Source organism: Stegodyphus dumicola, chromosome 4, assembly GCF_044657685.1.
Source record: "Stegodyphus dumicola isolate Sdum_Otavi_A_Nest chromosome 4, ASM4465768v1".
Classification (NCBI taxonomy): Eukaryota; Metazoa; Arthropoda; class Arachnida; order Araneae; family Eresidae; genus Stegodyphus; species Stegodyphus dumicola.
The window spans coordinates 212,038,148-212,055,451 of record NC_140771.1 but is presented as its reverse complement, the minus strand read 5'-3'; the positions used below and the strand labels follow the sequence as shown (position 1 = coordinate 212,055,451).

The window sequence follows — 17,304 nt, the reverse complement described above, 5'->3', positions numbered from 1 at the left end:
GTTTACTGCATTAAATTTTATCATTTGCCTTAGACAAAGATTTTTAATTAGCTGACTTTTTGTGCTTAAATAATATGTCTTATTTTATGCATGGATTAGCTTATATTTGGAATTATAAGCTTGCATAGTATGTGTTTTAAAGAGTATGTTTCAGGTAAAGGGTTTGAAGTATGGTATTATGTGCTAAATAATTAATTCATTGCCTGGTTTCAGAAATTCGTCCAATTGTCTTGTACTGTTATTGAATAGTGTTTTTAAAATGCTGGTTATTTTGTGAGGGGGTTACCATGAGAAGTTTCACTGCAGTTATTTTTGCATCATTTATACTTACAAGGGAACGCTGTGCTTGTAATTTTATTATTATTTGTAAGAAATATTTAATTTCTAAATGAGTTTAAAATTCTTGTTGAATTTCCCGAGTTTGCTTTTTTTATCATTCACGTCTTTTTATCATAATTCTTAACAAAAGTTGAAAATTTAAAAAATTTTTCTGTTTTGATATTTTTTTTTCCATTTACAGACCCCAATAAAAGAATCTGCAAAGCCTGATCCCTGGACAGTGATGGCGAGATTTAAACTGCAGGTAGAGGAAGAGCTTCCTACTGTATCGGGCCTTGACTATGTTGTTCTGAGACCTGCAATTGTTTATGGAGTTGGTGATAAACATGGCCTTAGTAAGCTCTGGTTCATATCATTACTGTAAACTTAAAATTGCATATGATAAGAAGTTATAAGAAGTGTTTTAACATTATCTGTAAAGAGCAAAATACTAGTTTAAATAAATAAAAAAGTCAGTAGTATTTATAGCTATGGATAATCTTATTAAACCAAATTGAACACATTTCAGTTTTCTTGGGTCTGCATTGTTTGTCATTTATTTAGAGGTAAATAATATTTTTTTTTTTGCTTAAGAACTATCGGATTATCTTATTGCTCTTATGTTTATAATTATTAATAATTTTTCATGAGAAGATGTTATTGAGTTCAATGATAGTATATGTTTCAATAATTGCATGTAAATTTACTTTTTCTTGTATTTCATAAAATGCAAGAATTTACAAGGAATATTGTCATGGAAGTTTTCTCTTCCAGAAGCAGATGAAAATATTAATGGTATTCAATTATCAGAATAGAATAGTTCCTTTTCAAAGTAGTGATATTATCAGACTAAGCAGATGGCTAATATAAACTATCAAGAATTGAAGACTCATGTAAGAGTTTATTGTATGAAAACTGTAAAAAAAATATATATATAAAAAAAAGACTGAACTTTTTTAATTGTGCACCAGTGACTGCACAGGGGTTCTCAAGCCACCATGCACAACTAACAGATACTTGCTTTATACTGAGTTTCAATCTATGTGTTTGTTGTCAAGTACAGTCAAAAGTCGTTAATTCGGACACCCATAATTCGGAATGATCTATAATCCGGACATCAAAACTAAAAACTTTCTGCGCATGCGCCGCGTTGACACATGCGCAGAGGCATTCACGCGTGCGCGTAAGACCTTTTATGACTGCGCATATGAGTGTGCACAAGTGCAGAATACGTTTTCGCGTTCGCATTTTATGTATAATGGACGTATAAGCTAAATAATTATCTATTTCAGTTAATGTTGATGATTGCGTTGTTCCTTAATTTTCGAATTGCATCCGGCTTATTATTTTTTGCAGACTGTAAGAGCAATTTTATAAAAGTAAGCTTAAACTTTCGATTATATCAAATAGAATTTCCGATATATATTTGTTAATATGTAAAGGATCTAAAGCGAAAGTATGTTTTGAAATCCGAAATCTGTTTATCAATTTCACGCTGCTCGGCGGCGGGCGCGTAATGAATTGGAAGTTGATTTGTCAGCACTATCCTTATCTTCAGCGCAGATGTTTTTATTTTATTTAGCTTATAATTCCTTACCAAATGTAGTATTTCATCTCGGTATGCTCCGTCTTTGATATGATTTAAAACAAGTTCCTCGTCATTATAATTCGCTTCCGATAGCGAAGAAAAGTGACAGAGGTTATTGAAAACAAAAAAATTTCGATTGACAAATTAGTCGGTGTTCTTGACACAGCAATTATAGGACTTGAACGGCGGAACTTTGTAACTGAACAAGAAATTATGTCTGTTTAATAGAATTAAAGAGAAAGTATTATCACATGAAACGAAGCAAAACTTAAACAACTTACATTGAAAGAAATGTTTAATAAAGTAAACAAATAAATATTAAGCTTTTTCTTTTTGCAAATTTTGATACCCTTTAGATCATAATTGTTCTTTATTTCATAAATTACGGTTTCATATTTTTAATTTTAGAATTTTTGCATGCCATCTTACGAGATTTAAACTGATGATCTATAATCCGGAAAAATCGATAATCCAGAATCGCCGAAGTCCCGACGAGTCCGGATTAACGACTTTTGACTGTAATACCTTTTGAGCGAGGTTAGGCATATGCTGCTCGACGGATTAGTGAAAAAGCAAGAATGAAGAAGCTGAAGTAACAACACAATCTATGTGAAATTTTGTGCTGAACTGGGGTAAACTTTCACAGAAACATTTTGAATGCTTAACTGAACAAACAAAAAGAATTGCAAGAGTTGAACATTGCACTGTGATTGATTTCAACATTTTAAGAAGGGCAGAAGTTTGGTTGATGAGGATCCAAGGACTTGATGACCTTTCATGTTAAAGAACGACCAATGTATTCAAAGTACATTGTGAATTTGTACCATGTGGTCAAATTGAAAAACAAGATCAACAAAAATCTACCAGAGAACTCTAATATATTTGAAAGGTGCTGTGCATAGGAAGAGACATGAAATGTGTGGGAGAGTCAGTTCTTGACACTGCATCACAACAGTGCTCAAGCTCATGCATCACTCTTTGTTACCAATAATCTAACACAAAAACATTGCTCTTCTTTCGTGCCCTTCTCACCCGGTTCTCTGGACTTGATCTCAGCAGACTTTTTTGTCTTTTCCCTAACTTAAAACCACTTCAAAAGGGCATTGTTTTCATTCAATAGAGAAAATGTGATGACCATATTGCATTCCATCAAAAAAATTTATTTCCAGTAGGATTTCCAAAAGTGCAAGAAATGAGGGCAATAGCAATGATACTTCCAGAAGTGGAAAAAAATGGGGGTAGTGCTCTGAAGGGAAAAGTGGTTGAAAGTTTGTATAATTAGTAATAAAATAAGAACTGAAAATCTGTGCATAGTTAATTACTGCTTTTGAAATTAAGCGTTTTATGAGTATTTTGTTTTTGTAACTAAATTTCACATATTTTAACCTAGCTATTCATAGAAGTAGATGGTTGATTATTAAAAAAGAAATTCATTGTGTAAGTAACTTAAAACAGAAAGAATAAATATAGAATAAAGAAAAATTGAACTTTTCTCTTAAGAGGGTGCCATTCTCCAAATGTGTACTAAAATGCGAAATGGGGTAGACTGTTTATATTGCATTACGAATAGCTGTGCAGCGACATCATTGCAAATAAGCAAGAAGAATTAAAATCAGTCCAAGAATTTTTTTTTCCCCCCCAAAATGTTCATCTCATTAAATGAATGAATTGGCAGCTGCCAGATATGAATACTTGCAGTTTAACTACAAATGCAATAGTATGGGTCCTAAAATCAGAGCTGTTTAGTTAGATTTTTCTCCAGTATTAATGTTTGGTACTAAATGATGTCCGATTAACAGAAGAGTACCAGAAAAAATATAAAAATTTTGCATGTTAATAGACCATTTTTTCCATGCATTCAGACTGTTCCTTAATGTTAGAATTAATGATATTAAATGTTTAAAATGTTACATGTATTCTTAAACTAACTTATTTAAAAAAAATTTCTTTTTGAATTCTTTGCAACTATTAGTATTTTTTAACATAATAGAAGCTTTTAATTTATATAATTTGAACAAGATTATTGCTTAATAACTGGTTAATCAATTTTATATTATATGTAAATGCTTCGATTTTTTATTAATTTACATACCAAGGGGTATCATAAAGTAAGGTTCCATATTGTTTTATTTTAAGATTTCCTCTCCCCCAATGGCAGATTGTGAACCATTACAAATGTCACCCAGTCTATTAATCTATAGTTGTCTTCCTTATTGAGGCATTTATCACACCATCAAGAAATTAAAGCCTTGGTAGCAGAATCATACATTCTAATCTCTAATTGCTTTTAATTACATGATCAAGGGGAATATGTTATCATCTAAGATGATTTTTGAGTTTGAGAAAGTAAATGAAAATCTAAAGGTATCAAATCCTGACTATAGGCAGAATGTTGCAATATTTCTCTTTGTGAGAAATCCAAGAAATTTGGGACATCACAAAGTACATTTTGCTTTGTGTTATTATGCAGCTACAGTACTTGAAACAGTAAACTTGTTCTTTTGTGACAAGTAGCCCTCTTGGTTTAATAATTTAGGGAGTTACATTTACTATTACACTACGAGGAGCATATTTGATCAAAAGCATTCCATACAGGTCTGAAAATAATGTTGCTATGACATTTTCAGAGCTTGTCATTCTTTAAATTTTTATGCAACAAAAAAACGAGGTTTATTTCTTATCATTGATTCATCTTTAATTTCAGGGAAATAAAACCTTTGTGTTTCATCATCTGTAATGATTTTGGACTAAAATTCTCACCATATTTTTTATGCCTTTAAAGATGAAATGCAGCTACTGTGCTCATTTTCTTGTGTTCCTCTGTCAATTGTCTGAGGAACCACCTACAGCTAAGCTTACCATAGCTTAGATGCTTGATTAATGATATCCCATAATATACCATCTGAAAGATAAAATTATTTTGATAAATGAAGAAGAATCATTAGTTCTCCTTTATCCATTTTGAAATTTAAAATGTTTTTTACATGTTGTGTTATAATAACATGAGTGTTATATCATACTCTGGTTTCATGATAGATTTAAGTAGTAATTAGTCCACGAAAAATTAACAACTAGCCACACTTTCATCTTTGATTGTTTGCTCACCAGTAGTAAATGCATGCACATTGAGTGTACTAGACATAATAAATAATAATTGAACTTTTATGAGATGTCCTGACCATTTATTGATGATGTGAATAATATATTCCTTGGAATAAATAAAACAGAAAACCTTACTTTCTGTTATACCTACATATTTAATATACTGTAGAATATTTTAACCGATATATGTATTTTTAATTTAGTGCCCAGATTAGTTGTTGGAGCAGTTTATAAACATTTGGGAGAGATGATGAAGGTAAGAAAATTTTAAAATTCATAATAAGTGGTGCTTCCTTATAATGCAATTTTTTCCTCCCAGTAAATGCTGAAATTTATTATAAATTAAGTTGTAATGTTATAAAATGAGTGTAATGAGTTATTGTTTGTTTCTAAGATATCTTTAGTACAGTCAAAAGTCGTTAATTCGGACACCCATAATCCGGAATGATCTATAATCCGGACCTCAAAGCTAAAATCTTTCTGCGCATGCGCCGCATTGACGCATGCGCACAGGCGTTTTACTCGTGCGCGCAAGACATTTTCGACTGCGCATATGTGTCTGCGCAAGTGCAGAATACGTTTTCGCGTGCGCGTTTAATATATAACGGACGGTATAAGCTAAAATTATCTAATTATCTATTTCAGTTATGTTGATGATTGCGTTGTTCCTTAATCTTCGAATTGGATCCGGCTTATTATTTTTTGCAGACTGTAAGAGCAATTTTCTGAAAGTAAGCTTGAACTTTCGATTATGTCAAATAGAATTTCCGATGCTGGAACTTCCAAAGGATCTACAAAACGAAAGTATGTTTCGATGTCCATCAAACAAAAAACGAATTGCTACAAAAAATGGATAAAGGCATATTCTTTGTTTATCTAACCGTTCCGAAATCTGTTTATCAATTTCACGCTGCTCTGCGCTGGGGGGGGGACGTCGCGGCGAGCAATGAACTGGAAGTTGATTTGTCAACACTATCGTTATCTTCAGGGCAGATGTTTTTATTTTATTCGGCTTATAATTCCTTACTAAATGTAGTATTTAATTTCGATGTACTCCGTCTTTGATATGATTTAAATCAAATTCCTCGTCATTATAAATATCACGAATACAAATCAAATAGTTTTCTGGTTGCAATTTTCTAATTTCGGCTATGCGTAAGGTATGCTTTACGCATCCGCGCGTTGAAAGAAATGTTTAATAAAGTAAACAAATAAATATTAGGCTTCTTTTTTGGTAAATTTTGATACCCTTTAGATCATAATTGCTCATTATTTTATAAATTACGGTTTCATATTTTTAATTTTATAATTTCTGCATGCCATCTTACCAGATTTAAACTGATGATCTATAATCCGGAGAAATCGATAATCCGGAATCGCCGAAGTCCCTACGAGTCCGGATTAAAGACTTTTGACTGTAAAAGAGATTTGTATTGTCTGAACAAATATGTGAGTATCTGCAGAAAAAGAAAGTAAATTAAAGGAATTAAATTTTTAGTTTTTTTAACATTATTTCATAATACTGAAATAAGAGAATGGTCATGGAAATATTATTTGAGATAAAAATATAAGAGCTCAGAAATGCAATTATGTAAATTTTAATTGGTAAAAATTTACATTGAATGTTTAAACTTGTTTCCTTTATAAACTTCCATTTATGTCACAAAAAAGTTCTAGAATATATTTATAATAGAATTAGCAAGATACATTTAATATTGCTTTTACTGGACAATAGAGAATGAAAAAATGTAGCTGCAAATCATTAATAACAAATTAACAAATGTATAGAACAACAAAGCAAAATAACATGGTAAGATGAAAGTGTGTTATTTGAACTATGCATGGCAACTCACTTTTGAATATCAGTTTCTCAGTGTGGCTTCTGAGCTGAAATCACGTTAAACCTTTTCTGTATGTACAGACTTTATTAATCCGCAGTGAATAGTCACTATGTGTAAGGTGATGTACCATTTTCATAATTACGCAAGTCTTTTTTTTTTTTTTTTTTTTTTTTTTTTTTTTTCTCTTATCTGCAAAGAATTAAAGCAACTGTTGAAATTAACTCACTCCCATTGTATCCCACTATGGTGCCAATTTCAGATTTGTTTTTGCTGTCACATCTGAAATCTAAAATACATGTCTAAAAATTTTTTTTCTTTTGCTGATAAACTGAAATTTTTAAATAATAGAAAGTAATATTTTTTTTAACCCAGCATACTTATTAAAAATACTTCCTTCCACCCAAAAAAACAAATTAAATAAACATGAAATAGTAAGTAGATGACTATATAAAATTAAATTTATTATGAGTACTTTATGTAATCTGTTTAATAAATGTGCATTTGATAAACTAAACAAAATAAGATTTTTCATCATAAATAATATGTTTTTAAGAACACGGGGTTGCATTGTCCTATGAAAGTGTAAATGCTCTGTTATTTGCAGAAACGTACTGTTTCGAGAACTGTATGTGAAATTATACAATTATTTGGGATTTATATATAATTTTCAATGAAGAATTTCCTAATAATTTAATTTTTAATTATTCATTATATTTTTGTCTTAGCTCTTGTGGCACAAAGACATAAAAATGAATACAGTTCATGTGTGTGATATGAGTAGAGCTATATGGCATGCTTGTTTGCATGGGAAATCAGGTGAAATTTATCACATAGTAGATAAAGGTGATACAAGTAAGTTTTATGATATACTTTAATATATTATAATTTCTTAAATTTAAATATTTATTTTTGTTGTTCCCATACAACATTGTGATCAGTTATTTATTTTTATGTAGCTCAAGGAAAAATAAGTGATATTGTCTCAGACATATTTAATATTAATCACGATTATTTTGGAACGACTATGTCAACTCTTGCCAAGGTAACTGCTATTTTTTGCTGTAATATTAAGTTATATATTTTATATTACAATCAATTATTTAAATGATTTTTAAGTTACTCTTCTTTTTTTTTATTATTATTATTTTTTCATTCTTTTTATATTCATAAAATAATACATTTTTAAGTAATCAAATGCTATTATAAAATATTAGGTAGATATGTCAACATTAGTAGATGATATCAATGACAAACATTTAGGACCTTGGGCTGAAGCTTGCTCAAAAGATGGTATTGAGAACACACCTCTTAATCCATATCTTCACCAAGTAAGTGGTTATAAAAATGCAATGCATGTATGGTTCATTTGTTTATCCACAGATAAATTTTGAAATAAGAAGTGAAAATTCATTTAATTGATAATGTGTATTAAAACTGTACCTTATATTTTTAAGAAGAAAATTGATTTAGCAGCTGATAGAATATTTAGTAATCTATATATGTGCACATTAGGTATTAATAAAAATGTATTTTATATTTGTGTAATGTGCATTTTAAAATTAGAGAAATTAAATTTCCTTAAAAAATTGTAATGCATGTTAAAAAAAAATATCCATAATGTCACGTTTGGGTGATATTATGGATATTTTTAACATCCATAACAAAACTGAAATGATTATTCTGCAGTATAAAATTATAGACTATCATATTTTTTTTCTATTCATACATTAGAAGTTTAATATTAAAAAATGTAATTTTGTGAAGCATCTTCTATAAGACCCAATTGAAAAGTTTTAAGATTGCATTTACGTTTCCTTCACAATATTAGATAGGATAACCTTGTAATAGGTTTTGTGATATCCATACATTGATATGTTTGAACAAAAAAAAGGTCTTGTATGATTTGATTTTACTGTATTATTTGTTATTGAACTATAAGTTTCAATATTTAAAATAATACAATCCAAAAATAGTTTATTGTGGTAAATATAATAGATGCTACTTATCTAATTTTTGTACATTTTTATTACAGGAGTTGTTATATGATAAGCATTTAAACCTAGATGGAAGTAAATTTGAAGCTACTGGTTTTACTTATATGGTTCCAAACTTAACAAAAGAAAAAGTACAGGAGGTAAGAATTTTGTACCTATGTTTGTTTCAATAATTTCTCTGAAATGAGCACACATACCAAGAATGAAAATGTTGTTAATGAAATAAAATTATTAGAAAATTTAGCATATTTTGGGATCAATTCTGTATACAGTACAAAGTCCGTAATCCGGACTCGTCGGGTCTTCGGGTATTCTAAATTAGGGTTTTTTCCGGATTATAGATCATCAATTTAAATCTGGTAAGATGGCATGCAGAAATTATACAATTAAAAATATGAAACCATAATTTATGAAATAAAGAGCAATTATGATCTAAAGGGTATCAAAATTTACAAAAAAAAAAAAAAAAAAAAAAAAAAAAAAAGCTTAATATTTATTTGTTTACTTTATTAAACATTTCTTTCAATGTAAGTTGTTTACGTTGCTTCGTTTTTTGTGCTAATGCTTTCTCTTTAATTCTATAAACAGACATAATTTCTTGTTCAGTTCCACTGTTCGAGTCCTGTAATTGCTGTGTTGAGAATACTGACTAACTTGTGAATCGAAATTTTTTCGTTTTCCTCTCTGTCATTTTCTTCACTATCGGAAGGGGTACATCGAAACATGCTTTCACTTTGTAGATCCTTTGGCAGCTCAGAATTGGAAACTCTTTTTGACATAATCGAAAGTTCAAGCTTAATTTTTATAAGATTGCTCTATAAGTCTGCAAAATATAATAAGCCGGATCCAATTAGAAGATTAAGGAACAGTGCAATCTACAACATTAACTGAAATGCCTTAGAATCAGTAAAGATAATTTTAGCCTAGCTTATACCATCCATTATACATTAAACATGCATGCGTAAAGCATACAAAAAAAAAAAGTTTGTGGCTTTGAGGTCCGGATTATAGATCATTCCGGATAATGGATGTCCGCATTACGGACTTTGTACTGTAGTATGAAACTTGTGGTCATGATTTATTTCAGTTCTTTGACAGCAACATCAGAACAAGACTACAAATTTATTGTGGCAAGAAGCACAGGATTTTATCTGTCCTTAACATGGGCCTTGGACACCTTATACATGATAGTATGACTTTGCTCATTTCTATCGCAGTTTCAATGCGGAATCCTAGCATCAGGGACGAGGGTCTCCTACCCTTCATCCCCTGTCACCAAACCACTTCGAGGAGTTGAACTTTGGAGAGACTTTGAACTTGCCATGTATTTTAAGAATGCCTCTCAATACCACACTATAACACTTACAAATATTAAAGTGTATTGTCAATACCACACTATAACACTTACAAATACAATATACACTCAGTACCCTCAATATACACTCAATACCACACTATGACACTTACAAACATTAAAGCCTATTCTGAGTTTCAAACCTAGACCCTGTGATATAGTAACCTGCAATGCTAACCATTATACCAAATAGGATTGCGTGTGAAACATAAATCTGGTAAGCTATAAAACATAAATCTGGTAAGCTATAATCTGGTACATCGTGAAGACATATTTAAAATAAACGAGGCACGTCCAGAAAGTAAGTTCCGTTTCAATTTATCTCCGCTGCATCTCTGTGATCGCATTTCCTCACATGCGCAGTAGACGCTCTGTATCAAGGAGAAGAAACGCGCGCCATTTGGAGATCGCTGTCAGTCACGTACACTTTGTTGTGCTTGTTTACAATGTCGGTGTTGATTGAAAATCCTGCCGTTGTGTGATCAGATCCTGTGAAATCAGATCTGTGATTCGTTTTCTGAATGCAAGGAAAGTGAAACCTAGTGAAATTTATCGGCAAATTTGCGATGTTTACGGACCAAAAGCGATGAGTGATTCAATGGTGAGAAGATGGGTCCGAAAGTTCAATGACGGATGTAGTGATGTGCACGATGAAGAACAAAGTGGGCATCCATCTTTGGTTACAGAAGAACTGGTTCACGCGATTGATGACAAGATCCATGAAAACCGAAGGTTTACAATTAGTGCTCTCACTATGGAATTTCCCCAAATTTCACGATCACTAATGCATGAAATTGTTACCGAAAAACTGAAATTTCATAAACTTTGCTCACGTTGGGTACCAAAGATTCTTACCGAGCAACACAAAACAAAACAGATGGGTAGTGCACTTCAGTTTTTGACCCGTTATGCTGAAAGCGGCGAAGAATTTCTGACACAGATAGTCACAGGAGATGAAACTTGGGTTTCTTACGACACCCCTGAAAGTAAGCGGCAATCAATGGAATGGAGGCACACTTCATCCCCAGCAAAGGTTAAGCCGAAGCAAATCTTGACACCTCGAGAAATGATGTGCACAGTGTTCTGGGACTGGAAAGGCATCTTACTCATTGATTTCTTACTGCGTGGTCAAACATTCAGAGCAGATGCTTATTGCGAGACACTTTGGAAATTGCGCCGTGCAATACAGAATAAGCGCCGAGGATTGCTGTCAAAAGGTGTTGTTTTTCTTCACGACAACGCACGACCACACACTGGGAATGTGACAAAAAACCTCCTACAGGGATTTGGCTGGGACGTGTTTGACCATCCTCCGTACAGCCCTGACTTCGCTCCTAGCGACTTTCATCTGTTCTTACATCTTAAGTCTTTCCTTGGCGTTCAATATTTCAACAATGACGATGAGCTGAAAGAAACTGTTTCCAACAGGTTGAAGACACAGGCGGCAAATTTCTATGAAGAAGGTATACAAAAACTTGTGCCACGCTGTGACAAATGCCTGCAATATTTCGGCATTTGGAAGTGGTGGCAATATGTGGAAAAGTAGTTTGAGTTGTTGAATTTTGTGCAATAAATAACTTTTCTGTAGCTGTACACAATTTACTTCTGTTACCAAACGGAACTTACTTTCTGGACGTCCATTGTATATTGTATCTGTTGTATCTCATTTTTTGGTAAATTTTTAAATAATATAAAAAAACACAATTTAACATTTTAATCAATTATATATTTTCCTCCATTATCTACAATGTCTCGCCATCTTACAGGCACCTTTTTTATGCCAGTGCTGTAGAAAGACTGGTTTTGATGCAAAAAAGTTCATTCTGTACATCCTGTTTAGAATTTAATTTTTTTTTCCAGTAAAAAAATTTTGTAAGGCACAAAATAAGTAAAAATCACTTGGGGCAATATCTGGGGAGTAAGCAGGATGTGGCAAAAGCTCCCAATTAAATTCACTAATTTTTTGCAGCATTGTTCAAGCCGTATGTGATCTAGCGTTATCATCATGAAACAGCACTTTCTTGATATTCACCAGTCATGGACGTTTTTTGATCAATTCTGAGTTTAGATGGCAAAGTTGTTCACTATAAACTTCTGAATTAATCATTTGATTTGGTTCTAACAGTTCAAAATGTCTTGAATGGGGTTCATCATTAATGCTGCTTTTTCCAACTTTAAAATTTTTAAACCATTTCTGGGCAGTCCTTACACTAATAGTGTGTTCACCATGTACACTATTAATTTTTATAGCTGCAAACCTGGCAGATTCACCACATGAAAATAAAAAATGTAGCACAGCACGTTTGTACTGATTATCTACATATTCATCTTCTATGGGTACTAAAATGCATTCGATATTTACGAAAGTATATGAACTGAATAATATGTTAGTCAAGCTATGACAAGTTTCACCAGGTTCAAAATTGTATTGTTTTATTAAATGTGTCATAGTGAATTCCACACATACTCTTAATAAGCATGAACTAATGGATTGACCTGATATTATTCCGATAAATTATTTAATTTGATGAAATTTTATTAGCTTGCAGTTTCAGTAAGCGTAAATTTTTCAGCAAGAAAAATATGCAGTCAAAAAAATGTAAAACAAAGTATATTAACATATATATTTTAAATTATATTTGAAACTGTGTTTGAACTTCTGAATAAATTGGCATTTTCCATTCTGCATTTGTATAGTATTAGTTTTTTCCCATATGTAAAGCAAATACAAGCCAGTTTCTGATAGAAAATCCTCCAGGAAAGCATGTCTCCTCTTACACATAAGTGCTAGTGTGCTTTGCCATAATCTTATGAATCTAATGCTGATGATCTGTTGACCTGTTGTTTTTATTTTAACTGTTTTTGTCCCTTTTACATCAATTGTTTTATTTCTCATCATATCTAAAATTACTAGAGTTTCATCCATATTCCCAATATGTGACAATAAATAATTTATTTGCCTGTGCAGGTCAATAACATACTTCTGGAAACTCTTTCAGAAGCCTTTGTGAAACTTTTTTTTTCCCATAGAACTAAATTATTCTGTGTCACAAATTAACTACACTAACTAAAAGTTGCTTTAAAGTTTTTATTTTCATTTGCATTCTTCCCCCCCCCCTCTTTAAGGCAAATAAATGTATGCTGTTTCATGTTACAATTAATCCATTCTGCTAGTTTTCTAGTTCCTAGTTTACAACACTTTCTTCTAGGATAAACAATTTTGTTACTTCTTTACCCAAAGCAAATTTATTCTTTGGCATATTAATTATTGCTATTTCTGTTTTCTTCCAGTCGCGTATGGAGCTTTCACCAACACCAAATATCTTGCTGCAGCACGACTTCCGTTTCTCTCACAAACTGAATGACTGCATTTGAAACCAGCACTCTGTCTGTTTCATGTAACAGATGTCATATTTACTACTGAAAAGAACACTAAATCTACTGTAGTTCAACTAAGGCAATTGTGATTTAGTAAAGCCTTCAATGTGTACTTAAAAATCATGGCTTCAAACAACTATAGAAAGAGAAAACATACGACTCCTAGTTCTGCAAATTCATTCAGGAAGTGCATTCTTACCCCAAATTATGCCCTTCTTTTCTCGAAATCCTAGATTAACATTCTTGTGCCCAGCTGCATTGAATGCAACCTATCCTCTTTCCAGAACTATTAAACTCCCTCAAACAATTACCCTCCACATATATTGTTCCCTTTATCACTTGTCAATTCAATATACCATTGCTCAAAAGCATGGGGAAAATCTTAATCAATGACTTCAAAAGATAAGAGCATTGCACATGTATCTTTCAGGTTTCCTCGTAAAGAAAAGTGTGTATTACATGGTGAATATAACTAAAAATTAAAAAATGTAGTTTGAAATTATAGGTGTGCATTACATGCTGGAATAATATGGTATTTGAAAAGCATATGAAATAGCATTTATTGTTTGTAAATTGGATTTAAAATGTGTATACAATTTGTCTACGAATATTTAATAAACATTTTTTTATTTGAAAATCAGCAATTTCTGATTTTAATCCTTGTTTTAAAATAACATCTTAAAGTGTTATTACAGTAAAAGCCTGAGTATCTGGCATTTAACTAACCAGAAAGCTCAAGTAACCAAAGTGTTTTAGAAAAGTCCCCCCCCCCAAAAAAAAATTGTAGTAAATGGGAAATTTATAATGCCATTATAGAGCGTGTTGTACTATTAACATGCATACATTATCACCAAACAGTGTGATTTAGAGTCATTACTGGATAAGCACACAACACAGTCATAAGAAGTTCATTTTGTTTTAATGTAAAGTTGGTTAATTCACAATAAGGAAATTTAATTTTATAAGGAAACATTTAAGTTTTGAAAAAAAATCAATATTTGGGATAGTGCATGAAGTGGAGTAGTTTAAATTACAGGATTCAAGCATAAAAAAAGCAAAGATAGGCGGCTTAGAAAGCAGATAAACGATGTTGATGTAATGATCGATATAAAACTTAAGATGAGTTATTTAATGTTTTATATATTATATCCATAATTTGTGTTTCTTTATTTAAACTTTGACTGAAATGATTAGTGACATCTCTGCCAACTTTCATGTTTTGATAATCGGATTAAATATGCTTAAGACCTGTGAAATGTGTAGGCTTTTAGGTCTGAAGTGCATTTTTTTTAATCTTATATAATTTTAAATGTAAGCTTTTTATATTCAAGCAAATGAGATGAATGTTTTTATAATTTTAAAGTGGTAATTTTCGCCATTCATTCAGCTTTTCTAACATGAAAGCTATTTATTATGCACACAGTTATCAAAAATTTGGCATTTCCTGAGCTTTCTGAATAGTTGAGCTTTTACTGTAATATATTTTTTCATTTTAATAGTTAATATATTCTGTTTCCTATTGTTTGAATTCGTCATTTCATTTTTAATGAATATAATTTTTTTTAAAATACATGCAAATGAAAATATGTATACGAAATGACTGTGACCTTTAGGCAGATAGCTCTCGAGTGCTTTGCTGTAATTAAGTAAACCAAACCAATCGAAAGAAGTTAAATTAATGAAGAATATTGAAATTTTGATGAGAAAAATATACAATGTATATTCTAGATCTGCAAGAAATTGAGATTCATTTCAAGGTATTGAGACTGAAATGAAGCTATTACCTTTAAACCATCAAAAGAAGTTAGGTAGTTATTTAGAAATTTTGCACTGAAAGCAATATAATTAAAAATTATGAATTATTAATTAAATATTTTAAAGAAAATGGAGTAAGTAACCCTGTTTTAAAATACTGTTTACAGAAACTGAAAAATATTGAATTTCATATAAATATGCATATTATGAATTACATTTTTGAAGAACATTCAGCACTGTGTAGAAATTTCAGCAGCATAATCTAACTCCACTTTATGTGTTTCATGAGGTAAAATAAACAAACTTAAAAAACAAGTGACCGAGCAATAAAGTTGCGGAACATTGGTAATTCGGCCCAGGTTCGAATCCTGGCAAACAGGTTAGCCGCATGGTTGGTTTTCCCTCATGTATAATGTGGATATGAGCCAGCTTGCCTTAAAACATCCTCAATGAAGATATCCTTCCTCATAGACAGGTAGTTCTGTAGTTTCTTTGTCAAGTAACGTAATCAATAAATTAACTACAGCACCATTACTTGGAGTAATATAATGAAAAATTCTTGGGAGGGAGGGGAAAGTGCGTATAAAAATGTTTTGAAATTTACACTAATTCTATGCTAATTTCTATAAATTTACTTTGTTCTCATTTAGATGAAAGATTTCTGAAAATAAAGTACAGGAATGGGCAGCATTTGATTTTACAGCATTAAGTATGTGTGGTTTCAATTATGGCATAGAACTAGTCAAAAAATTATGCATAAAATACAGTAGCATATTAAGAGATAAAACAGCTGGGCTGTAACAGTCTAATGATTTTAAATTTGCCATGTGTGAACACATTAAATGTAAAGGGATAACAAAATTTTCAGATTTGGTAATGTTTCTATTCGGAACTTTCAAAATTATTTGATATCGTGGAACATTTTTGGCTTCTAGCATTGGCTGTGATTGAGGTTTTTGTTTAATGAATTCAATAAAAAATTAACAAATAAATCATTTGAAAGAAGATCGCTTAGACATGTTAATGCCAGTAAAATCATTAAATAGTGGGAATTAGGATTATATATATGCTGAATGGTTAAATTTTGAAGACAGAAGAGGAAAACTTTAATATATATTTATACAAATTTAACTTTTTATATATATAAATGTGAACATTATTGCTATTGTTAATACAGTCAAAAGTCTTTAATCCAGACCTTAACAAACTTTCTGCGCATGCGTAAACGCATTATGCATTTACGCATGCGAATAATACCTTTACGCATGCGCGTTTAATGTATAACGGACAGTATAAGCTAGGCTAAAATTATCTAATTATCTATTTCAGTTAATGTTGCAGATTGTGTTGTTCCTTAATCTTCTAATTGGATCTGGCTTATTATTTTTTTCAGACTGTTAGAGCAATTTTATAAAAAGTAAGCTTGAACTTTCGATTATGTCAAAAAAAATTTCTGATTCTGGAGCTGCCGAAGCATCTACAAAGCGAAAGCATGTTTCGATGTACCGCTTCCGATAGTGAAGAAAGTGACAGAGAGGTTATTGGAAACAAAAAAATTTCGATTGACAAATTAGTCGGTATTGACACAGCAATTATAGGACTTGAACAGTGGAACTTTGTAACTGAACAAGAAATTATGTCTGTTTATAGAATTAAAGAGAAATTATTAGCACATAAAACGAAGCAACTTTTAAACAACTTACATTAAAAGAAATGTTTAATAAAGTAAACAAATAAATATTAAGCTTCTATTATTTTTATTTTTTTATACCATTTAGATCATAATTGCTCTTTATTTCATAAATTACGGTTTCATATTTTTAATTTTATAATTTCTGCATGCCATCTTACCAGATTTAAACTGATGATATTTAATCCAGAATCGCCAAAGTCCCGACGAGTCCGGATTAAAGACTTTTGACTGTACTAGAATTAAACTGTATTTTAGTAAATAATTTTGTCTTTATATTGATG

At 31.1% G+C, this 17,304-nt stretch overlaps 1 protein-coding gene across 2 annotated transcripts in view; it reads left to right on the top strand.

Moving 5' to 3' along the window:
• LOC118186845 (uncharacterized) overlaps positions 1-17,304 on the top strand; it is a 68,757-nt gene that overhangs the window by 48,120 nt on the left and 3,333 nt on the right. Inside the window, exons 7-13 of one of the 2 annotated variants that reach the window (XM_085815948.1) lie at positions 521-674; positions 5,212-5,264; positions 7,575-7,701; positions 7,806-7,891; positions 8,064-8,177; positions 8,882-8,983; positions 13,489-14,116. In XM_085815948.1, coding sequence (XP_085672074.1) covers positions 521-674; positions 5,212-5,264; positions 7,575-7,701; positions 7,806-7,891; positions 8,064-8,177; positions 8,882-8,983; positions 13,489-13,572 — 720 coding nt within the window. In that variant the 3' untranslated portion in view covers positions 13,573-14,116. Of the gene's footprint in view, positions 1-520; positions 675-5,211; positions 5,265-7,574; positions 7,702-7,805; positions 7,892-8,063; positions 8,178-8,881; positions 8,984-13,488; positions 14,117-17,304 lie in introns of those variants that run through there. The other variant, XM_035357009.2, reaches the window with a different exon arrangement.